This window comes from Mercenaria mercenaria, chromosome 19, assembly GCF_021730395.1.
Source record: "Mercenaria mercenaria strain notata chromosome 19, MADL_Memer_1, whole genome shotgun sequence".
NCBI classification, from domain to species: Eukaryota; Metazoa; Mollusca; class Bivalvia; order Venerida; family Veneridae; genus Mercenaria; species Mercenaria mercenaria.
Genome location: NC_069379.1, coordinates 21,860,084 through 21,886,214, shown reverse-complemented (window position 1 = coordinate 21,886,214; position 26,131 = coordinate 21,860,084). Strand labels below are relative to the sequence as shown.

Here is a 26,131-nt window from a genome sequence, read left to right as displayed (position 1 = left end):
TGTAGCAGTGTGAAAATTATATGTCACTAAACATGCCATATTGTATTGCCTAAGCAGAAGGCATTTCAATATGGCTGACTTTCTGTAATAATGTACTCTAACACGACCCATTTCATTTTGCTCTTGAATAATATCGTTGTTCAGATGCATATTATTATATTACATGGGATGTGCCCTCGTGATATAATTCCTTCCAATATGAACTCTTAAACAATGATTTTATTTAGCAACAAATCACTAAATGAGATATATTATTTCTTAAGCGGCGAGCTGGAAAAGAAACAAACAGAAAACAGGCAAATATACTTGGATCTCGTCAAGGATGTACTTTAAAATCCTTGGTAACGTGTTAGAATCAAAATATTTTCATAAAAAGTTCCTTTTTAGCAATGTTTCAGATTAACAGGCAATTGATGGAAGGAATGTATTATTATTAAAACTGTAACAGAAATTCACAGTGAGTACTACAAAATTAATACAAGAGGACCATGATGGTCCTGAATCGCTCACCTATCCCCACATGACCCAGTGTTGAACTGAGTATGACGTCATTATTTCTATTATTTGACATAGTGACCTAGTTTTTGAGCACATGTGACCTAGATATCATCAAGATAAAAAATTCTGACCAATTTTCATGAAGATCCATTGAAAAATATGGCCTCTAGAGAGGTCACAAGGTTTTTCTATTATTTGACCTAATGGCCTAGTTTTTGAAGGCACGTGACCCACTTTTGAACTTGACCTAGATATCATCAAGTTGAACATTCTCACCAATTTTCATGAAGATCCGTTGAGAAATATGGCCTCTAGAGAGGTCACAAGGTTTCTTCTATTTTTAGACCTACTGACCTAGTTTTGGATTGCACGTGACCCAGTTTCGAACTTGACTTAGATATCATCAAGGTGAACATTCTGACCAATAATCATGAAGATCTCATGAAAAATATGGCCTCTAGAGAGGTCACAAGGTTTTTCTATTTTTAGATCTACTGACCTAGTTTTTAAACCCACGTGATCCAGTTTCGAACTTGACCTAGATATCTTCAAGGTAAACATTCTGACCAATTTTCATGAAGATCCATTGAAAAATATCGCCTCTAGAGAGGTCACAAGGTTTTCCTATTTTTAGACCTACTGACCTAGTTTTTGACCGCACGTGACCCAGTTTCGAACTTGACCTAGATATCATCAAGGTGAACATTCTGACCAATTTTCATGAAGATCCATTGAGAAATATGGCCTCTAGAGAGGTCACAAGGTTTTTCTATTTTTAGATCTACTGACCCAGTTTTTGACCTCACATGACCCAGTTTCGAACTTGACCTAGATATCATTAAGGTGAACATTCTGACCAATATTCATGAAGATCTCTGAAAAATATGGCCTCTAGAGAGGTCACAAGGTTTTCCTATTTTTAGATCTACTGACCTAGTTTTTAACCCCACGTGACCCAGTTTCGAACTTGACCTAGATATCATCAAGGTGAACATTCTGACCAATTTTCATGAAGATCCATTGAGAAATATGGCCTCTAGAGAGGTCACAAGGTTTTTCTATTTTTAGACCTACTGACCTAGTTTTTGACCCTACGTGACCCAGTTTCGAACTTGACCTAGATATCATCAAGGTAAACATTCTGACCAATATTCATTAAGATCTCATGAAAAATATGGCCTCTAGAGAGGTCACATGGTTTTTCTATTTTTAGACCTACTGACCTAGTTTTTGAACCCACGTGACCCAGTTTCGAACCTGACCTAGATATCATCAAGGTGAACATTCTGACCAATTTTCATGAAGATCTTATGAAATATATGGCCTCTAGAGAGGTCACAAGGTTTTTCTATTTTTAGACCTACTGACCTAGTTTTTGACGGCACGTGACCCAGTTTCTAACCTGACCTAGATATCATCAAGATGAACATTCTGACCAACTTTCATAAAGATCCCATGAAAAATGTGACCTCTAGAGTGGTCACAAGCAAAAGTTTACGGACGCACGGATGCACGGACGGACGCACGGACGGACGACGGACACCGCGCGATCACAAAAGCTCACCTTGTCACTTTGTGACAGGTGAGCTAATAAAACTATTCTCTACAATTGACAAAGGTTAATTTATTATTTCAGAATAAGACTACTAAAGGATCTTTCACAGTTTCAAATGTTAGAGATACAATATAAATGAACCCTGGTATAGCCACTGGAAAAAGGAACTAAACATAATATTTCATTCACTAATCCAAACAGTTTTCCATGATTTTTTTTTCAAAATTAAGTAAAAACCATAAATCATTCGAGGTAGTAAGAACGTTTTGAACTTTGAAGTTACATGTATCGTGAGCAGTTTTCATTTAATAGGCAAATATCTGTTTTTCATATAAATATACTTTTGTATAGTTTGAAAGCAGTAGCTATCGTATTTTCTAACTTTTAATCATGGAAATAAAAAGATGATCTGAATTGTAGTCAGGTCCCTGTGCCTTGACCTTAGACCCAATGACCCCAAAAACAATAGGGATCTTCCTTATGTGGTACTCGGTCACTGTGTAAAGCCATAGCTATTATCATGATTATTTTAGTTTGAGTCTGGAAATCCTTTTCAGTCTCCAGGTCACTGTAGCCTTGACCTATTGACCCCTAAAACAATAGAGATCCGCCTTAATATTTGTTATTTTCTGACTTAAGAGCATAGAAATAAAAATATTACCTGAAAGTTCAAGTCCAGAAACTGTTTTCAGTCTCCAAGTAAATGTGACCTTAACCTTTAACATATTAATTCCAAGAACAACAGGGATGTCTCTGCTGAGAGGGTATACCAGGGTTTTAGATGCTTTTATTGTAGAATATACGACTGCATACATTTGATTAACATATAACTTACCATTGTGACATTTTGCTTAAAAGTAAAATAGATCTCAAAATAAGTTTCTAGAATTGCACCAATAATAACATTAATTTCATACTCTGTTATACAATTATTCATGCTTTCATGACAGTAATTTCGAGGCACTGGCATCTTTTTGGTTTTGAAAGAAGAATTTTGAGGTTTGTGTTCAACTTGAAAAAGAAAGAAATTACAGTAACCAAACTTTTGACAACCCCACTTAAAAAAAAAAAAAATTTGAATAACATGTTTTGCATAAAAAGGTGAACAGTGGTATGATTAAAGTCTTAAGTTAAACATTGTTTACAGGGTGGTAGGGGGAGGGGATAAAGAAACTCAAGGGGATATTCAAACTGTAGTATTATAATTTTTAGCATTATTTTTTCTGAATTATTTTACTTCCTGATTAAGAAATAGGCTTTGTTGTCCACCTTAAAACTTCCAAACCATTATCAGTATGGACAAAGGATTTATCGTTCTAAAGGGAGATTTCCTTTTGGCAGGTTCCATGTTTAACTTGTGTATTAAGTGAAAAACTGTGCAGATTTCTTTCCGTGCTCTAGCAGTGTGTTGGGCAGAATGCTGCGGGTTTGGATAGTATTTGCAAATAAATCTCCAGCCAATTCAAAACCAAAGTCTGAAATTGTGGAACAGTGGATGTTAATTTCTAACTAAATATTAAATAATGTTTGGCCTTAGAGAACTTACCAATGAGTGTAAGGGCCCTTCAAACTGTGGTGAGGTAGATGAATTTTGTGATGGTCTCTGCCACTGGCTAGATGATCCTGAAATATCAATAATCACGCAGATATTAGATCTGCACATGGTCCAGACAAACTTAAATAAAAAGTAATTTCGTCTGCAACTGATTTATGTCCCTGGTCCTGTAAGGAGTTAAACTTTGCACCAGCTTGGAAGATGTTCTGGTATTCAGTTACTTGCATTACCTGGCCAAAAGAATTAATAATAAAATCTTTTGTTACAATTAGAATAATTTATACACATTATATAAATATTCCTGTACAATCTATAGTTATGGCTAAACAGAAGGAATATAATATTTTTACAGTCAGGCGTATATGTGTGCTTACCTGTCATGGGGGAGGGGGATGACACTGGGGTGGAGGGATTCGAACCATAACTACTGCTTGTGTGGTCTGTAGAATATATCTGAAATATACGTAAAAGGTAATAAATGGTCTCTCCTTTATCTCTTTCAAAAAACATGTAATTATATACTACATCAAAGGTAGTTCGTACACTACAGTCCAACACAAACAATATGTGCCACACAGCGAGACATTCTATCTTCGTATCAATTTTGAATCTATAGAGGATGAATCAGGCTAAATGAAAGAAGAAATTGTTTCTGGATCACTCCTGCTTAATAGTCTACCAAATCCTGGAGACTTTATCTCACATAACAACTGACCTGCATGGCTCAATCTGTCTACTTTTCAAGACTGAGAAATCTCCATTGTTAAGATATTTAAACATTGTTACTGACTACTTACTGAAGCTAAAGCTTTCCCTAATGCATCTCCAGTTTGTGATGAACCTTGACCCTGGTTGCCCGCGGTTACTGATGATGATGAATTTGTGTAAGTGGCTGATGATGGAGGAATTGGCTGACCTCTGAAGGTCGACATTGGTGGAAGACCAGAATTTAATAAATCTTGGTTTGGTGATACTGGATGGGGATAGCCCTGAAATAGACATTATTTTGTACAGTAATCATACAAACAATACTTGTATTCACCTCCGAACAGTCACAAAGACTACGTTTTGTCTGCTGCTACGGACGGGTTACCATAGTAACAGAAACTAACAATTCTGAAGAAGACTTGTGAGTTCCATACATACATCTACCTAGTCATTTTAAATTTTGCTTTCACAGTGACTGAGTATTTTTTTTACAGAATTATTTTGTTAAAATTTGCTTCAAACCTTTGTTTTAAAATAAACATATTAAAAGAGTTGTCAACATTAAAAGTGTATGTGTTTTAAATCAGAATCAACTGCGGTTTCTCGGTGAAGTTTATTGTAAACATCCCGCTAATGTTTTACATATTTCAAGCTTGTCAATTTCAGGCTGCTTTATAACACAAAGAAATTAAATTATCTCCTAAACATCAATGCACTTCTCATATGCTAAATATTATAATACAATATACATGATAAAATGTCAGCATATTTTTGTAGAGTTTTTGTTTAAACCTTCCACAGCATGTTTTACGTATGATAAACTTTGCAGTTTCCTGTTTTCCGGCAGCGTCATCTCGTGACGAGAACCAGATGGCTGAAAAACTTTCCCACTTTTCACTGTTTTTCCTACCTATGAAAAATTATGAAACACACATGTGGTGTGGTTAATTTGTTTTGCTTACTGAGGGAAGAGTTTTGGAACGTCTGCTACAGTAATCATGGAGAACTACATACAGTAAATTGCTTTCCCGCCAAAATTTCACCTCATCATTTTGATCTTTTTCAGTTGTGTCAACGACTCAGTTTGTCCGTGTCAAAGCATAATAATTTTTATATAATCTAAAATGCAGTGGCTACCAACTAGATACAATCTAATTTGCTTACTTCATTGCTTTTCAATTTTTATTCTTAGCCAAACCCCTTCCAAGCTCTTTAAATATCAATGTTCCGAAATATAAAGGAGTAGAAAATAATACGTATTTGAACAATCAAGATGTTTCTTCTATTATTACAAAATATTGGATCTAATTTCAGACATAATTAATATCAGTGATTTGGTCTTAAAATTCAACAGATTTTTGGTCTGTTGAAGGGAATGAAATACATACCATATTCTTCTTTTACTGATTTTTTAAAGTTAACTGTTTAATCTATCATAAACATTTTTTGAGTCAGTTAATATAAGCAAAACCTGTGACTGTCAAACACGAATACAAAAATGCATTTCCTATTAGCGAATTTTTTTTATCGATCAATCGTGTTCAAACCCACACACCAGATATACAATATGGGTTAAATGAAATACAATCTTGGTTTCTAACAAAAATAAAGTCGTGCCTCGGCAGTTGCCTACATGATGTTCTTACAGTTTTTCTAGGGCTCATATATCACAGGGAATGGTGTTTGCATTAAGCCTCTGTTTAACTCATTACCTTCCTGTATGCTAACATATTTACCAAATCCCGAGTCCCACAGAGAATTCTAATGTATTTAACATGTAATTTCTCATATGTTACTTCAGAAATAAATCTGCTGCTAACTACGATGAGGTAGACAATGTATACATAATTGCATCATGTTGTTTTCATAAACAGATATGACAATCATACAGGACAGAGAGAGATCTTTAAAATGACGCTACTGGTGGTGGAAGACTGACGAGGTTGTAGGGACTCGGTAATGAAAGGACCAAGGCAGATCTGAATTACCCATTCTTTCTTGATAATACAACCTGCTACAACACTTACAGTACTGTAACCACACACATTCATACAGATTATACAGTAAAACCTGTTCTGAAGACCACCTGTATGCAGGTACCTCAAAACAATACTATCTCCAATATTTATTTAGCATCTGCATTGAAACTTCTTAATAAAGGAAGATTTAAGTCATGTTCTTCCAACTGTTCTTTTTTTTATAGGAATATAGGTTATTATGCCAGGAACATTGCAGACATGTACCATAGATACCCAAGGTTAAAACTAGATGCCCACGGGCAATATGTCGAGCCCGCAAGCTGTCAAAAGGACTAGGAGTTGCACATGACACCCTATCTCATTCAGGCAAACACTTACAATGTAAGTTATTTATAGTAACAACAAAGGGAAGTTAAACTTTAAAAAAAATCTAAGTCCACATAAAAATCCTTACCAGTACAGATAGGTCAAAATACACCTCAAAATTGGATGTAACATGCATATTGTACTACAGAAAAGTGGTTTCATTTTTCCCTAAGACCAGTAATAAAAAAGTTACAATATAAGCTATTTATAGTAACAACAAAGGGAAGTAATTCTAGGTTCTTGCACATGACATTCCGTCTCATGATGGTGAACAATTGTGCCAAGTTACATCAAAATCCCTCCATGCATGAAAAGAAATGCTCCGGACAGTCATTCTTGTATCTGACCTTTGACCTCTAAGTGTGACCTTGACCTTAGACCTCGGGTCCTGGTTCTTGCGCAGGACACTCCATCACATGGTTGTGAACATTTGTGCCAAGTTACATCAAAAATTAATGCCAAATATAAATGAGATTGCTCCATGCACGTCGAAGTTATGGTCCGTACAAACAAATCCGGACGGACGGAAGGACGCACGCACATACACCGAACAGCCATTTGAACAACTATGTCTTCGCTACAGCAAGCAGGCTCGACAAAAACTGCATATTATATATGGGTATCTTCAGTATTTCCTAGAGTACTTAGAATTTCATTCGAAAGCGTGTTATCATGCCAGAAGTTTTGAAGACATGTATTTCCTTTGGTGCTTATGATTTCATGTGGATATACATCATGCCAGCAAGATTTGGAGACCAGTGTTTTTGACTGTACTTACCATTTCATGGGGATGTAGGTTATTATGTGAGGAAGATTGTGAGTGACTGAAGTTGCCAGGCAACATGGAGGCAGGATATGTGCTGGTCGATCCACCATTAGACCATGGTATAGAGGAACCCTGCGGAGGGCCATCTGAAATAAAAAGAAGTTGAATAGAGTAACTGAACAACTAACACACAATAAACTGTTAGTATTTTCTCCCTTCACAATGTTGAACACATTATGTTTGTATGGAACAGTTTTCTATTTTATATTTCTCTGTATGCAATATTGTACACTAAAACATAACTGTTTTTAACTTCTCTATATACAATACTGAACACAATAAATATTATGAACTTTTCTTAATACAATTTTGAAATGAACAATTTTAATTTTTCTGTAACACCTGAAACATAACGAATTGCCTTCATATTTCCTACATGCATCTTCGAACAACTTGACTAATAAAATGCAGAAAAACTTAATCAAAGTAAACTGTTCTTATCTATATACATTGCTGAAAGTGTAAAACGTAATGAATGATCTTATTTTGAAAAAAAATCTGTATATAAAATTGGAATAAATAAATCGAAAGCAGTGTTGTTTATTGTTTGTTTTTATTTCCTGCCAGTTTCTGATGGCCAAAGTAAAAATCATATTAAAGAACAATAAACATGGAGCTTTACGCATCACATACATGAGTTTTACAAGCTGTTCGTAACTTTTAAATTTCTTAAACTTATATATAAATAATGGTATACCCATAAAATAGTTGTCTCCTGGGTACATAGGTTTTGGTGAGGTGTATGACCTTCCCGGTGACTCCTGTCCATAGTCATCTGGGCTTGGTGAATATACCTGAAAATACAAAGACAAAATCTCATATATTACCACTTGCAAAAATCCTGAATTCGAATTTTCTCCAAAAATTGTTGACATTATATTTTTGAAAATGGAAATCAATGAAACTGTTAGCATTTAATTATTTTTAATTATACAAGAAGGTCCTTCGTATCTACAATGCTGAAACCACTAGGTTGTACTGACACTACTTTACTGTGGGGTTACCTTGCAGCTAACTGACTGCCTAAGTCATACCGCGGTATCTCTGTTACTATCAACTAAATTAAGACTGCTTTTGTGAAAACATACTGACTAAAAGACCATGACTGAAATCTAGGACTGTCAGTCACAGACTATGACTCAGTGACTGGGAAACCCATGAGACATGAGCCATAGTCACATAAAAATGAAAAATGTCTCATAAGTTTTAAGTGCTGAAAACATACTGACTAAAAGACCATGACTGAAATCTAGGACTGTCAGTCACAGACTATGACTCAGTGACTGGGAAACCCATGAGACATGAGCCATAGTCACATAAAAATGAAAAATGTCTCATAAGTTTTAAGTGCTGATGAGCCCTGTGTCACATGGCTAAATTTTATTGAATTCAAAAGGATGAAACTTTTTAATAGTGCAAATCTTACACAAAGGAATGTATTCAGTGTGCAGATTCAAAGTGCTTCCAGTGTTTAAAAACATGTTTTAACATCATATTTTATTCTAGACTTTCATTTTTTGTCAGTTTTCAATAATTTTCTTTATAATTGACAAGTTGTGAAGCTGTTACAGTTTTAGTTACTATATTTATTTTTTACTGAGAGCTTCTTTAATCTGAAATATGTACATACTACAATGCCAGTTCCTAGTTAACAAGTCGCAATTGTCCCATAGAAATTTCTGAATGTCACATAAAATTTTTAAATGTCACATAATTTATTGTGTATGACGAGCCATTGTCCCATGGACAAAATTTCTTTCCCAGTCACTGTGACTGAAAACCAAGATTGTTGCTTTGTTGAAAACTGACTGAGTCACAGACAATGACTGAGAACCAAGACTGTTGCTTCATTGAAAACTGACTGCCTCATAGAGAACACTGAGAACTATAAGACTGACAGAAATTTGGGGTCTGAAATTTGATCTACTGACATTTCAATCATGTTTTGTTAGAACAGCCATATTAAAATGTGCTCCAAAATAAAAACAGCAGCAGCTATTCCCTTGTAGGAACTGAGAGATCTAGAGAAAGACTTGATCAATATAACATAGATAATACATCAAACTATAAACATAATTTACTTTTTCATAAAAGTGAAATATAACTGTCATTTCAATTTCAGAAATTAATTGAATAAAAAATTAGTAAGAAGTAGCAGTAAACACCATCTGGTTGCACGGAATAAAATCTTTTTATCAAAATATCTAAAGAGGATTTTGATATTAATTTATGCCAGCAAATTCCAAGTTTAGTACAAAACTGCCTCAAGTTTTACTGAAGTATGAGAAAGATAGATGAGTTTCGAGCTGCATCATAGGCTGGCATCAGGAAATAGTCTAATCTAAGCAACTGCTAAGTGTAGACCTCACTTGATAAATTAAAACCATGTGGATTTAACACTTTCTGAAGAGCTCTCCTCTCAAGCACATCAGTACCTAATTATCGAAAAGAACCCAATGTTCAGATAAGGAACCACCTCCAGACTTTTTTGTATATAATTTACAACATAAAACTGTTCAGCTCACAGTCTCACCTGCTACAAATTATTACAGAATCAGTGTTGTATAGAAGTTTTGAAATGAAGATATTTTGCCAAATCTGCACAACAACTGTGTTCGTTGATTTTTCAGTTCGTTATTTGCATAACGCAGTTTCAATTTAGTTTTTTTCCAGCTCCGCCTCAGGAGGCCGGATATACCATATGGAATTTCCAATGAAAACTGCCAACATAAAATGAAAGAATTCAATGATGATAAGTACCTTAGCTTCAGCAATCACAATACTTATATAGGTGCCTGTAGTAATGTACATAGCATTATAAATTTATAGAAATTAGAAAACAAATGCCACCTAATGGAATGAACACAATTTACTTAATGTTCAACATTTTGGCCTTCAGATGGCAGTTAATGCATGGCATTTAAAAATTAACCTGGTAAAAAGACCTACCTACGCAATTATACAGAACAATTTATGTAAGAATTCAGTGTATTATAGTATATTCTTAGGACACCGGGCACATTTTTATGCAATCTCGCCAGGCATATGTATGTTTTTGACAACACAGAAAATGACGTCACTCGACCTTCAGCTATTTCCGGAAGTAAAGAAAAGGAAAGTAGACATGCAACGCTTGAAAACAATAGTACCCCTTGGATTGGTCGATAGTCAGGGGTCACACGCAGGGTTCACCCCGTCAAAATGTATGCGCGTGAACTTCTGTTTTTTGTTTTTTTTGCTAATGGGGAGTCCATTTTCAGCATTTTTTAACGATTTGAAAATACCTGGGCTTTAGCAAGATATGTCAGCTTTTCATCTACGAAAAAATACAAGGGTCCGTAACAGAGCAAGGGTACATAGAGATTTTTGGAACTTCGTCAAATCGCTCAAAAGGTCCTTTTTGATGTTGTCTGAAAGTGTCAGTATAAGCCTTGGGTGTAAGATATTTCTGCATTTGAGAGCTGCAGATGTAGACATTTCAGAAATATATTCAAAATGAATTTTGTGTAATAAATGTTGATTCAAATGAAGCGTGAAAGGGCCATCAGATGCTAATATATTTTATCACGTTACAGGCGCGGAAAGGTTATAAGCTGGTCTTAGGTTGCATTACGACCTTTATGAAGGCGCCACACTGCACAAAGTCTGTTGTGAATTTACATTATTTTTGCTGTTGTTAAGAATTAAACCCACATTTGACATGGCAACAGAACCTAGCAAGAACAAATCTAACCATGGCTCAACTAATAAATGCAGCACACCCATTACAGGTTGTGCAAATAACGCCAATCACACCAACGTTGGACACTGACGCGTCCACTATATATACTGCACATACAAAACTGATGTGAACACAAATTATGATTCAAATTATTCATGAAATAAACTTCATAAATATAAAACTTACTCCTGATATTTTAGTGGGCAAGTACATTCCGAATGGTCTGTACAGTGAATATGGGGAATACATTCTCCTGTACCAGCTAGAATGACTGCCGCGGTCCACCATGTTTGATTCTGTTGATTTCTACACCAAATATGTCAAACACTGTATAAACTTAATTCAGTAAATCACAAAACACTACACTAAAATATTCTCTTGCACAGTCCACACAGTCATGTTTTTCTATATAACTAAAGCTCTCACGAAAAGTTTTAAAAACAACAACTGAATATGAGCTCTTTAATCAAAGTTGGTACTGTCCCTTTAAACCGTTTATCCTTATCTTCGATCACACTTGAATTTCAGTCAATCGATACATCAATTTTTCTTCCATTTTTTCTTTGATTTCACACAAAAATATAGATTTTAAAAACCACCAAACACAATTGGACAAATATATAACACTTTCATCAATACTCCTTGAATCCTTTAAAAGCAAAAACAAACCATTTATTCAAAAACCATACAATATCGTGTGTGATCACCTTTTCAATAAAGTTGCATTTAGTAAAATTGCTATTTTATATTTGACACCATTTTTAAAATGCAACTTTTCCCCCTACAAAATGGAACATGTCAAAATTCTAAGTTTGTGAGTCATATGAAATTTGAACACTGGTTTAAATATATTATCAGTTTTGTTGTTTTATTTGTATAATTAATGTGCTTGAATTGTTTTATGTGTTTTGTAACAATGTGTATTATAATGTTGTACCTTCTCAAGGTAAACATGCAAAATATTTGACACAACAATGATTACAGTAACAAAATGTTTACCTCCCTTTTTGAATATTAAGCCTTGTGAAAACTGAATGCTTACGTTTTTAATAAAATTATCAAAAAAAACCGTTTCACTGTTTTATTTGTCAGTGATTTAAGGTACAGCAATAATTTTCACTTACAAAACAGTTGCGTCACTGTTCTTATTAAATCTTATTCAAACTACCAGGACAGATAATAGTAACGTAATAATTATGATAAAATTATGTATTATTTTTTAATTGTTGAAGTTCTATAGTATTTTTCATATTCCAAAGCTCTTTTAATCTATTAGATTTAAATTTGAAAACTCTATCATTCTTGATTTATGTCAGTTACAATGATTTAACCCTTAATATGCTGGACAAGATTGATTCTGCCTTTGCGACCAGTGTAGATCATGATCACCCTGCACATCCCGTTAGTCTGATCAAGATATGCACTGTTCGCCATTCAGTCAGTATCTTTTTGGTAGGCACCCCTTTTAACAGTTATTGGTATTGTCCAAATTGAAAGATGAACAAGTTCATTATAGAAATTTAGCATGGTAAGGGTTAAGAATTTTTTCATGTACTCCTAGCTGATATGAAACATTATTCAAATGCTGGTAACAATCCTTCACTCCGATATGTCTAAAACAAATCTAGTACAACTATCGCAAACCCAGCTGATAAACTTTAAGCCTTTAATTCAACAGTGATTAAAATGATTTGCACTAAAATTAGTTAATATATCCACATATTATCGCTGTCTTATCAAGCAAATTTTCTATCACAATTTTCAGTGAAACACTGACCCTTTTAGTATTGCCCATTGTTAAAAAGGCTTGCAATAATTATCACTAAAATGTTCAAGCCCACATCACTTCATCCTTCATGAATTAACGGAAGGAACTTTCCCACAACAATTGTGTGGTTGCGCAAGCATACATGTTAAGGGGGAATGAAGTGTTTTCCACTTTGGACTCGTCTAAATTTTAGGCAAGAAATCCTGATGATGTAACAATTTCAATCATGTGTTAAAAACACTAGAGTTTTGTTATTTATCAAATATATATTTTTGAACTTAAAATGCCTACACAATTTAAGTAATGCATGCCCTTTTACTTCTGGAGTTATGGCCCCTTTAAAAATTCTAAACATCCATGGTGACATTTAATGAGATAGGAATAAAATTTCAATGCAATATAGCTGCTTGAATGCAAGACATATATACAAAACAAATATTAAATCGTAGTCGGCTTTAGTAAATCTAGGCCAATTTCCATTGTATAATAATTTTCACAATTTTTAAAAAATATTTCTGATAAAATTTAGCTAAAGTTTAACACGCAAGCAGTCAGTTAACCAGTTAAATGAAAACTTTTCAAAGAAACTGATACAGATTATCTTACAGAACGACACCCCGTCAAACAGTAACTAATACATACACAATTCACAAGGTCAGTATAACAATATTTTCATTTGTTCCCCTTGTTGAGAATTCATGTTTTTTAATGGTTGTCCTGATCCGTAAAACTAAACTTCAACCCCTATTGGGATTTCTTTTCTTTAAAACTTGAAATCAATGCCCCAACAAAGTACAAAAGACCAAGAAAATTTAAAACAAAGGAATTAAATGAATATACAGTATCCTTCTGTATTTCAGCTGAATTTAGATTTTTCCATGATAACTACAGAGGAAGAAATTAACTGTCAGTGAGGAAACCATTTCATTCTTTATTATCACTTTATTAACATGCAATATTTAAGAAATAATTTATAGCAAAAGAGTGTATAACACTATTTATGCATGATGGGTGTTTATACGTCGGGCGTAATAATTTCACAAGGGCTATGCCCTCGTGAAATTATTTGTACGACATATTACGCCAGAGTGTAAAAATAGTGTTAAAACATGGTTCTGAAATAAATTATTTCGATTCTAATATGCCCTTAATCTTAAACAGTAGATAAAATATAGAAGCGCTCTTTCTTGGTCGCAACAGAAACTTTGACGTCCGACTACAAGTTAATGTGACATCATTCTAGCGTAAGTGTTTTAACAGAGACAAGCATATTAAAATAATGGTAAAATTATGTATACTGAAAATTGCAGTATTTTAAATGTTCAAATAAATGATTTTGAATTAAGTTTAATTTATTCATTTCATATACTGATAAGACTTCTCAGCAGTTTTGGACACAGCATTCTTTTTATGTACTTTTTTTTGAAATATCTTTTTACCATTACAATAACTTTCAAAAATTTAGTACTAGTATAATGTATGGTATCGGTTCAAACTTTGAAATTTAATTTCTAATAATGCATGAAACAAATGTTACAGTTTAAGAAAATAAAGTAACTGTTTACATGGCACTGTGGTCAGTAAATTGCTGTGGATAAAATAATGGTTATACTAAATTTCCATGAAACAAAATATTAACTTAAATGTTGTTTTTAGTCTAATTTAAAGTTAGTGTTATTTTTTATCTAACTGCACATAAGTATGATCAAGAAATATTTCTGTAAATCATTCGAGAGGTTGATAAAATAATACAAGAACAATTGTACTCTTTTATCAATTTTTCTTCAATTTAAATAATGTAATCATGAAATCATGATAGTATCACAATATAAATCCATTGTATCCAAATATTTTTACAATTCTTGTTAAATTCCAAACGGCAGTTTCAAAACGATACTTTTCATATTTCACATTCTCTGATATGACAGAACAGAGCAGTTTTCAGACATATCCGGAGAAACTAAGAAAAGTTTTACGGAAGTTTTTGTTCTGAACATCTGGAAAATGTTTTTAACATTTTCTCCAAGACGGCTGAGGCTGAAACATGAATTTTTGGTGCATCTTGGCGATTGTTTCCAAGCAATACACACCTATATTCTATTAACTTCGTAACTAGAGTTACTACATTTTTGCTTTGAAGATTCATTTTTTCTTATATACACATAATATAACTGCTTAAACATCTGGAATGCATGATGAGAGATGTGATTTGATTGGCTAATTAAACAGGGAACTGTAATACGATTGGTTACCCATTAATATCAAATATTTTCCATAACTTCAAAGATACGACTTAATAACAGAACTATTCATACCACGTGTGAAAATCATAAAAACTTGTTATTGGCAAATGAATGATCACTTTATGATTTCTGTATAATTAACGAAAATGGGAATTTCTGAACTCGCATCAAATTTATTATACATATCAAGTGCAGTTGATAAAACCAAGGATTACCAGTTATTTAACTCACTTGAATAAAACTTATCAAATTTGTTTCCAATGAACACATAATTTTAACACTTGAAAACAATTCTATTCAAGTTAATAGAAATTTGTTTAAATAAATTTCTCCAAGTTTTCTCTTTAAAAATTCTTATTTGTACTGGTTTAATGTCATGTCGCAATAGTAATTTTATGCCATATAATTTAGATCAGTATGATAATTAATTAAGTAAAATTAAACAGCATTTTTGGATTTCTAACGGCAGGTCCCTTTCTTTATTAAGTAAATGACAACTGCATCACAAGTACCTAAGGTAGAATTCAAATGAAGACTTCAGTCAATCTTTCTCGAAAATGTATGCCTTAAACTGAACCTACAACTCAAATGGGTCCTATGTGTTTGAACATGTTTTCTATTTCAACTCCAAAAGAAATATCATGCAACATGAATTACAAGAAACATAAATGCCAATTGACAAAATAAAACATTAATGTCAGAACATAATGCATTTCTCCTCCTGACAAAATCCGCCTGATCTTCTAAGGGAAAGAATCCAATACAAGGAATTATTGAGACAGCATACAAATTACCTCCCTTGAACCAGGTGTGTTCTCTTTATCTTTGGACAGGTGCAACCTGACATTATCTTAATATACAGTGATTTATTACAGCATAAACAGGTGACCATGTCAGAACAGTGTCAGATCAAGGTCGGAAATATTTACATTTTGCTGCCCCTAGTTAAACTACTATACTTAGGATAAGACATATCGATGATTAAAATGAAATTCTTTAATGATACCAAGATTATAATATAATGACATTGATGATGATGATGACAATGATGATTCTGAAGAAATTGAAGTAACTGAACTTGTACAAATTCGCAGCTGATATACGATCAATACATTAGACGAGACATAAAACGTGTGTATATAATTTCAAATTATAGTAAAGTATGAATCACCCAGTCACAAGGGGAGAAACAATGTGCTAAGGTTATCCAAGTGTTGTAAATTTAGCAGTCTTATTAAATCTGATTTATTAATTGATTCTACTGATGAGAAACTTTGACCTCTGCTACTAGAGATGTCATTCACCAGTTACCCTCATAAATTGCTTGGGTCTGGAGTGTGTATCATTTTGTATCATTTTATCTGGGTATGTTGTCATCATGTACCATCGTAAACATGTCTGGTTTGTTAGAGATAGAGGTGGCTCCATATTTGGGATGGTACCATCAGTCAACGGTTATCCTCATAAATATTAGGGGTAATCTTTGTCTTTCATCACTATGATACACTCCAAATATGGGAGGGTACCTGCTTTTGTATATAAGCCTAGGTCAGAACTTGGGAGAGAGAATTCTTTACTTTTGGCTCGGACTTTGAAAATGACAGATCATAGAAACAAGAAATGAAATACTTTACAGTTATAATCATAAGTGACTTTAGACCAGATGAATGAGAGAATTATAATTTTGACAACATTATTTCCATCATTTAGACTATTTATCCATCACATAATAAACTGATGTAGTAAACTGGATTTTAAGTGTATTTTATCTATGGAGTATAAACACCCTCACCCGAACCTACGTTTTTCAACACAAGGTTGAGCAGTCCGAACAGAAAACATCAGGAAAACGACTGGAGGACCACATAAACTGATAGAGTTGCCCCTGACACACAAGACATCCATTCTCAATTAAGCACTGCTTTACAAACTGTACAGTCAATTCAGTACTATGTTTCACAGACTGGTCCATATTAAAGACACATCGCAGTAGATTTTGAATGTATATATTTATATTATACCTTAAATGTCATTAGGCAACATTAACTATAAACAGAGCAATATTTGATATTTTTTACATTTTAACATTTTGATTGTTGACAATACTCTGTCAGTGATGGCATACAGCAGATGCAATAGTATCCTTTAATATCAGAAAGTGAAAGCTGCTGGGACCTAGACTCACTGAACATAGTACTAGTCTGTGATCAGGCATAGATAGACCCGCATCAGGCACACGTTCATATAGCATACTTGTTGTTTTTGTCAGTTTGGAAGAAAGAAAATACCTGTATATAATTATATGTGTACATGTTTCTACTGGTCTCCCTCATACATTCCCCAAAGAACATAATAACAATTAATGGTAGCCATGAATTTTGCAAGACACAGAAACATAATATAATATATTATATCAAAGAATACAGTATATCACATTCATATAATATATCACAGAATTACAGTATACTGCAAACTTGTATCCTACAATTTAAGTATATCACCATCGTTATCATGTATCACAAAATTATAGTAGAGAAGATCAGAAACTTACTTGTGCGAGATAAAACATCCTTCTACTCTCTAACACTGCCACTTTTTAGTTTCTTTCTATTTTGTTCTTACTTAAATGTTTTTTCTATCAATCCTTTGATAAATCTAATTTCACACTGGACTAAAATCTGAGTATTTCGTTTCTCTAACTTTGTGTAACTGCTTTTGTATATGGAGATTATATTCAATTTCTGTGTCCTTTCATTAAAGCCACCATCACACTTTTGAATATTTTACACAATCAAACTGCCGAATAATTTACATGATCATCACACTATTTGAAAATTCATATTTTACACAGCTGACACTAAACATAAGCTAATTTAAACAACAACAAAAAGTAACTGCAGGTTTAAAGCAAACATATCCAGGCAAAAGCAGCATTTTTTTCTGTGTAGTGGAAGTATGTGAGTGCAATATGCCTTGAGCTATAGTAATTTACTGGTGCTATAATGACCAATATACTAGATGGAGTCATTCATTTATTTATGTTCCCATTCAATGAATTGCCCACATCTGGTTTCTATCAGAACAGTTACTGGCAGGGGATAAACATACACCAGTCAGTCTGACAGTAAGCATAAATATCTACACTGAAAATAATGTTAAAGCTTAATCTGCAGGCACTGTTAATCTTACTTTATTTCAATATATTCTCCTAGATGATGTATGGAAAAGTCCCTCCTACCCCACCCCCTCCCCCCAAAAAAACAAACAACAAGAACACCTCATTTCATACTTAATACAGTAGAAATCTATCATCTATCAATCATAATTATAGATTCTTTCGCCTCTATAATCAATTAGCATCTTTTTTTAAATATTATTATTATAAATACAATTATCAGTATTACTAATCAAACCATTCACATAAGATAAACTTGCTAACATATGTAAAACAATGCACCCCTACTGGGTATGGAAGGTTCTATTATACTGAAGAAGGAATGATGTAATGCAATTATCTACCTACAGAGTCTAGCACAGTCCATTATTCAGAACTTAACGCCTGCCCCGAGGCATCGGAGTCTAGCACAGTCCTTATGCAGAACTTAACCCCTGCCCTGAGGCATCGAAGTCTAGAAGTCCATTATTAAGAACTTAACCCCCAGCCCTGAGGCATCAGAGTCTGGCACAGTCCATTATTCAGAACTTAACCCCCTGCCCTGAGGCATCGGAGTCTAGCAAAAATACCATAATTCAGAACTTAACCCCCAGCCCTGAGGCATCGGAGTCTGGCACAGTCCATGCCCTGCGGTATGGTGACTTAACAGACCACTCACTAACATTCAATACCTCTCACAGCTGTAGGTTCAGGCAATGGTTAAATTTTGCTGTATCATCTGAGAGTCAAGTAGGATAGTTCTGGGTATAATTTTGTTTGACAACAATATTTCAGTTAAATTATTACAAAAGTTATCTTGTTACTTGATACTAGTACTGAGCTTTCCTCTAGAAGTAATGGACAACTTCCCCACATCTATCAGTCAGGGAGGATGATTGAGTTCAGTCAATCATCACAATAAGAACAAAAGCCTCCTCTAAACCTATGCCCTCCTAAATGAAGTATTCTCTACCTACTGACCTAACATGGCGGGCCGAGATGTATGCTACAGCATCAACACCAAGACAATATGAGAGGCTATATGTGACACAAGTCTTGTAGAGTATCTTAAACCTTTCATTGATATATAATCTAAGAAATAAATACATCCCTATCACATCCTGCTGTAAGTGGGGATAATCCTGTAACATAATCTCTCATTCTATCATGTGTGAACCAAACAGCACCACTAAGTACCTACTTGATGCAGGCTTTTTGACACCCAAATATGTTTTCCATTCTAAATATTTTTCTAAATGAATGAATTGGTAACTTTTGAACACTTCACATTAAAGAAGTATCTACAGTTTGTGTAAATGAATTTTTTGTCTGGGAACATAAATTGAACATTTCATGACTTTAAAATTTATCATTTTTAGCTACTGAAAAATTACTACATAAGAAAATATATAATATATTCTTGTCACACTTTGTGGGGCCTTTCAAGCAGTTCATGACTTTCTCATTGTAAAATACAGTGAGAATTTAAAATTTATTACATAAATACAAAAGCAGAAATATTTTCACTCACAGCCATTGATGTTTTTACATATTTTACTCCAGTTTTAAAATGTATTAGTTTTCCCCCCATGTGAGAGTGTTTGATTGAAACCAGATGTTCTAGATTAACATTGTTCCCTACTAGAGTTTCCTAGAGAATTAATTATCTAATTCTGGACACATGCCTAATCACTGTGCAGTCTCTCCAACCACAGCTACCTTATTTACCATAGACACTCCAATTAACGTGATTGTTCATACTTATATCTTTTTTTTTTTCCTTAATTTGATCTGATTAAATTTTTAAAAAAGGGTTACTATCACATTAATGCTGGGAACAGTGCTAAGATTTTTTTTAAATTCTGGACCATTTACAACCTGGCACATTTAGGAAATCATTTCAAAGAAACTTTTCAACGAAGTAAATGATTTTATGATGTACAAGAGTTTAAGAAGCAGTTCGATTTGTAAATATTCACTCATTATTAGCAAGTAAAATAAAAAAGTTTTAAGTTCCAAATGGAATAATTGAAAAAATGCATATATTAAAACAGACTAATGACTATCAAAACAATTTATTTAATAACCCGATAATGAAACATGTTAGTTTCATTCAATCTGCATTAGTTTGTTGGAGATGTATTCCATGAAAACTTACCAAATTTCTAACCAAAAGGGCATAAGTTTCTCACAAAATAAACAGTTAAAGTTATGAACTTAACCCTTAGGTTGATAACTACTAGAAAACAGATGAACTCATAAGTTTCCAGCTAGCCATTGGCAATGTTTTAGTCACTTGCACCAAATTTAAATAGATTATTCTAAGCCAAAAGTGTCTTTTGCCCCAAATACAATCACATTTCTTGAATGTACTATCAACTAGTTCTTTAAAACTCCTAGCAAATGATGGAGTTTTTTAATACTGATAGTTTGGACAGATGATAGAACACTACAGTAAAAACTTTACAGGAATCACTCTAAGCCAAAGGGCTAATCTGACTAAATCTGTGATTATGAGAACTGGCCTGCAGGTTGAGTTTCTATTGAGCTAGACAGAAAAAATAATTTCACAAATAATAGCCTATAAAAATACTCTTATTCAACTTCACGCAAAACATAACCAGATTTTCCTGTCCAAAAGGGGACAATAATTTGGAAAAATGACATTTAATTATACTTTAACCCAAGAAATGCGGTCTCATAGGGATCTACAAAATTGACAAAAAAATATTAACCAAACAGCCTTGTATCAATAGCTGTAATTACTTCACAACAAAAACTTTCCCAAAATTTTCAAGTATGAAAGGGACAAATTTGGCAAATGAGTCAAGTTATGGACTTGTCTGCATATCAAAGGACTAAACCAAGACAACAAAGTTGTCATATCAAAAAACCTTGCCTATAGTCTCTGGAAGGAACATAACTTGCAATGGCTTAAAACTAAACCTAAATATTACTGAGACAAAAAGGGACGCAAAAACATTGCTAAAAAATTTAGACAATTATCGAACATTGACCATATTGTAATTGACCTAGAAAAAGTTAAACAATTACGTATCTCAAAGCAATGGTATTAAATGAAGCTAGACTTGCATCAAAAAATTGACATTGACCCGACAGCAAGCAGCAGCGAAGAGGTATAAATATAGACTATTCTTGAAAGTAGTAAAATTTTAACATAAACTGTGATCCCGACTATGTATTAATCTCTTTCTTGTCAGCAAGCTTTAAGACTACAATTTTTTAATTCTTCATGATTTAAAGTGCTGGCTGAACAAAAATATCCATAATATTAAAATAGACTACAGATTGACATATAAAAGGAAAAAAAAATGTGCAGATATTTGACTTCCCATGAGCTATTTTGATGACATGTTCTGGATTTCTTACGCATTGTATCTGTATGTACTGCCAGTGTTTTCCAGGGAAGCAGACTCCAGAGTGGTCCCAATAAGCTTGAAGCTTTCATCACAACTGAACTAAAACAAGTTAGTATAAACTAAACCCTTAGTCATATACATCTATAAAAATTCAGTGAACCTCAGAAGGATGTCCAGCTAGCCATCAGCCATTTTTCCAGGATCAATACACTATATTTAAAATTAGATATCATGTCTGTTACTGCATTATAATGTGTCTTTATGTCTTTACTTAGCCAGTAACTGACAATACACCATTTTCCTTTAACTGTACTATAGTAATTTACTTTAAAAATCTCCTTATGCAAATGTTTATGGTATTTGTTTGTGTTAATACTGTGATAGCTACAGCTTGGACAGATGGATAGAACACAACAAGAAATTAGTACTTTACGAAGGGGAACAACTCTGCAAGGCCTAGAAGCGGTATCCAGGAACAGTAACTCTGTGATTTATGAATGAACATGAAGCAGCTGCAGTTGCAGTTTTCTGCTACTTGAGCTAACCCAGACCAGATGGCAGAAATTATCACAAATACTCCAATGAAAATACTCCTCTATTCAACTTCTCGGCAAATAACAGAACACCTGTTTTCCTTGTCCTCAATAAATGGGAATTTACTGAATAATTTTGAGAAAGAATGGAGCCAGTTTATTATATTTTATATTTCCCAAAAGAAATGCTGCTGTCTGGCATAGAGGCATTTTACACAGTAATTGCACAAAAAGAAATATTGACCAAACAGCACTTGTATCAATGCATGACAAATACTTCACAACTACAAGAGACTTTCCCCACAATACATGTTGAAGGAGAACAAATCTTGGCTATATTTATCAAATTTTACTTTCTTCCATATCAAAGGACCTAAACACAAGTGTCAACAAAGTTGTCTATCGATAAAAATACCTTGGACCCTAGTAGCTGGTCCTGGCTGGCAAAAGGTGACACATACTAGCCAAGTTGGGACTTAAAAATACAACACTGAAACTATCTAACTGTCAGACAGACTGACAAAGTCAAACTACAAAAACAGTCGGATTCTTGAAAAATTTTTCTAGACAATCTATACCAGAACATGTACTCAATATTGCTATATCTCACCTACATGAACGTGAACGTTTTCAACACAAGCTGTTACCAACTCAATCAAAGCCAATGGTAATTAACACTGAAGCTACAAAGCTGCTGTCACCATATAAAAGTTGACATTTGAAAAATACAGCAAAAGAAGCAGGAAAGAGTAAACAAATATATTAATTAGGTACCAGAGTCAACTTTTACACATAAACTGCTGACCTCCGCGACTATGTTAATTTCTGTTTAGTGTAAGACTAGCTCTTAAGACTACGACATCTTTTTACATTTTCATGATTTAATGTAGTGATCTGAGCTAGTCTATATCTTGTAACCAATATATTTTCAACATCAATATTCAAAATAGACTGGTTTTTGTCTCTACAAAATGGAATTTGACATTGAAAAGGAAAAAAAAATGTGCAAGTATATTTATCATCTACCCAGTGGCTAGTCTAGTATAGTGTTTACTAGTGTTCCTGGATTCTCTACCAGTATATATCTGTTTTCCACAAGTAACTGGCAGCTTCTCCTCATGAATCAGGTTGAGGACAGATGATTTCAGGCACAATGTCTTCTATCAAATTGTCACTGAGAGCATACACCTCACTAACGTGTCACGCTTGAAATACCCGTAGATCTGCATAGTCTGTACTGAGGTAAGCAGTTGTTGCAACAGAAACATGTCTGTTGACTTGCTGACTTAAGGAGGATTGATATGACCAAAATGCATGACACTGGTTCCATTCTTTAATATGTGCAATAAGTAGAACAGGTACCAGTAATTTGTATCAATGGATTTCATTGGTTGACCAGTTACATAAGGGAGGATTGCCAAACACCATAGCAAACTAACAGGCTGGATTCTTATATAAAGGAAAACCTTTTTTTTTCGTCCCTCCTGAAGTGGCAGGTTACTGTATTTTGAAATATTTTAGACTGTTATTAACAAGCCTAATTATCCTATCCTACAGAGAATTAAATAGACCGAGGTGGCAGATATCACACAAGCCAAAATAAAACAACAGTTTTCGGTAAAATTTGACTGTTCAAAATGTATTCTGAAGTATGGTTATAGAGAAATATCTGTACTCAGTGAACTAGATTCAAAACAAACTAGACTCAGAAAAAACAACTAGGCTCAGTACACATTAGACTCAGAAAAAATTAGACTCAGTACAAACTAGACTCAGTATAAGTTAGACTCAGTACAAACTAGACTCAGTATAAGTTAGATTCAGTACAAACTAGACTCAGTATAAGTTAGACTCAGTACAAACTAGACTCAGTATAAGTTAGACTCAGTACAAACTAGACTCAGTATAAATTAGATTCAGTACAAACTAGACTCAGTATAAGTTAGACTCAGTACAAACTAGACTCAGTATAAGTTAGACTCAGTACAAACTAGACTCAGTATAAATTAGATTCAGTACAAACTAGACTCAGTATAAGTTAGATTCAGTACAAACTAGACTCAGTATAAGTTAGACTCAGTACAAACTAGACTCAGTATAAATTAGACTCAGTACAAACTAAACTCAATACAAATTAACTTAGATCAAACTAGACTCAGTACAAATAACACTCAGTACAAACAAGGCTGAGTACAAACTAGACTCAGTACAAAATATACTCAGTGCGAACTATATAGACTGTACAAACTAGACTCAGTTACAAACCAGAGTCAGAGCAAACTAGACTCAGAGCAAACTAGACACAGCACAAAATAGACTAAGTACAAACTATGCTCAGTATAAACTATCATGGGTTAACATTCGTCTGATAAACAAATGATCAGAAATACTTACCGAGCCTTTTGGTCTTTTTGTGTTTGACTGGCCACTACCTCTTCTACCTGTAAAAATACATGATTTTTTGTTCATTCTATAGTTAAAAGGTATGCATTAATATATGTTATGGCTTGGTTACAGTAAATCGAAGCTGCTTGTCCTTAGAAATGTTGCTTTTGCGAATATTATGTAAAATTATTTATGTAATATTCAGGGTCAATTTACTGTAACCAAGCTGCTGCTAATACACAATTGCCTATGCGGTTAGATTGGGACTGAAGATACAACCCATAAACAACTTCCATACAGTCGTGGTGAAATCCCATAAATGGTTAGGTACGACATGGTGGGTAATTTATTTTTTGTTATGATTATGTAAATTTTTGTTTCATCGTAAAACAACCAATTCTTATAAATAGATAGAATCTGCCCCAGTAAATGTTTGTTATGTTCGCTACATTCTTAAGACAACATATGGTTCATATCAGGGCTTCGGAAATTTGCCGGTTTGTCGGTTTTGGACCGATTTTTGACTTTTCAGACCGATTCGTGAAGTGAAAAAACAAAAAAATCGGTCCCGTAAAAATGGAGAAAAGTATAAATTTCGGTCTGATATCTCAATACACGATCACCTGCCAAGTAGGAAATTGTTGGTCGCACCTTCAGATAATCAATAAACGTGTCAATCGGTCTGACTGTCACTTTGATAATCGGTCCGTAATAAGCGCGTGACGCAATCAGTGCTTGCGCGGCACATCCTTTAATGTTTGCAGACAGCCGAATGCGGTGTATTAAACGTTTCTGACTGGATCCAAATCATTTCGACGGGGATCCACTTCTTTTATTTAGAATCCGACGGATGGTTTATTTCAAAAGGCTATGTTTGATCACGGTAACAAACAAATGGTCGCTGCATTTAATCAAAGAGCTATAATTGTACATTACAGGTCTTTGATTTAATGAGACATCACACGGAAAACTGATAAAAACAATTTTTATAATTACTTGATTTGAAAAAATTACATGATTCATTTGTTTGGCTCCAGTTGAAACAAATGCAGAAAATCGTCTTTGCAACCCGACTGTACAAAAAAGAAAAAAATGGACGGGCAACCACGAATGATAAAGAAAACCGGAGTGGCACTGTTTATCAAATTGGTCTTTTAAAAAACGTTTCAAAATGAAATTTTGTTTACATCAGAAGAGAACATATAACTTTATAAAATGTAGTTGCTTATTGAAGTACAACGTAAGTGAAATGAAATATCCATGGCCAACCCGCGTGACGTTTTGGTACTATACATGCAGGAAATTCAATCTCAGCGTTCAAATAACGTACACATTCGGTCCGCAGCAGAGTATTCTTTAAATACTGAGGCTGTTTAGCAGAGAATATGTGTCGTGTAACTCACTTTGACGCATTGTATTTTATAGAATTCCGTCAAAGAATGAGGAAACATCACAAAGTA

General features: G+C 33.8%; 1 protein-coding gene across 14 annotated transcripts in view; it reads right to left on the bottom strand.

Annotated features, from left to right (window-relative positions):
- Positions 1-26,131, bottom strand: part of LOC128551184 (transcription factor 12-like) — a 113,965-nt gene that overhangs the window by 40,190 nt on the left and 47,644 nt on the right. For 13 of the 14 annotated variants that reach the window (XM_053531757.1, XM_053531760.1, XM_053531747.1 and 10 more), the window contains 6 exons: positions 24,681-24,727; positions 8,185-8,281; positions 7,440-7,573; positions 4,406-4,597; positions 3,983-4,061; positions 3,600-3,676 (listed from right to left, as the gene is read on the bottom strand). In XM_053531757.1, coding sequence (XP_053387732.1) covers positions 3,600-3,676; positions 3,983-4,061; positions 4,406-4,597; positions 7,440-7,573; positions 8,185-8,281; positions 24,681-24,727 — 626 coding nt within the window. Of the gene's footprint in view, positions 1-2,888; positions 2,904-3,599; positions 3,677-3,982; positions 4,062-4,405; positions 4,598-7,439; positions 7,574-8,184; positions 8,282-24,680; positions 24,728-26,131 lie in introns of all 14 variants that reach the window. The other variant, XM_053531751.1, reaches the window with a different exon arrangement.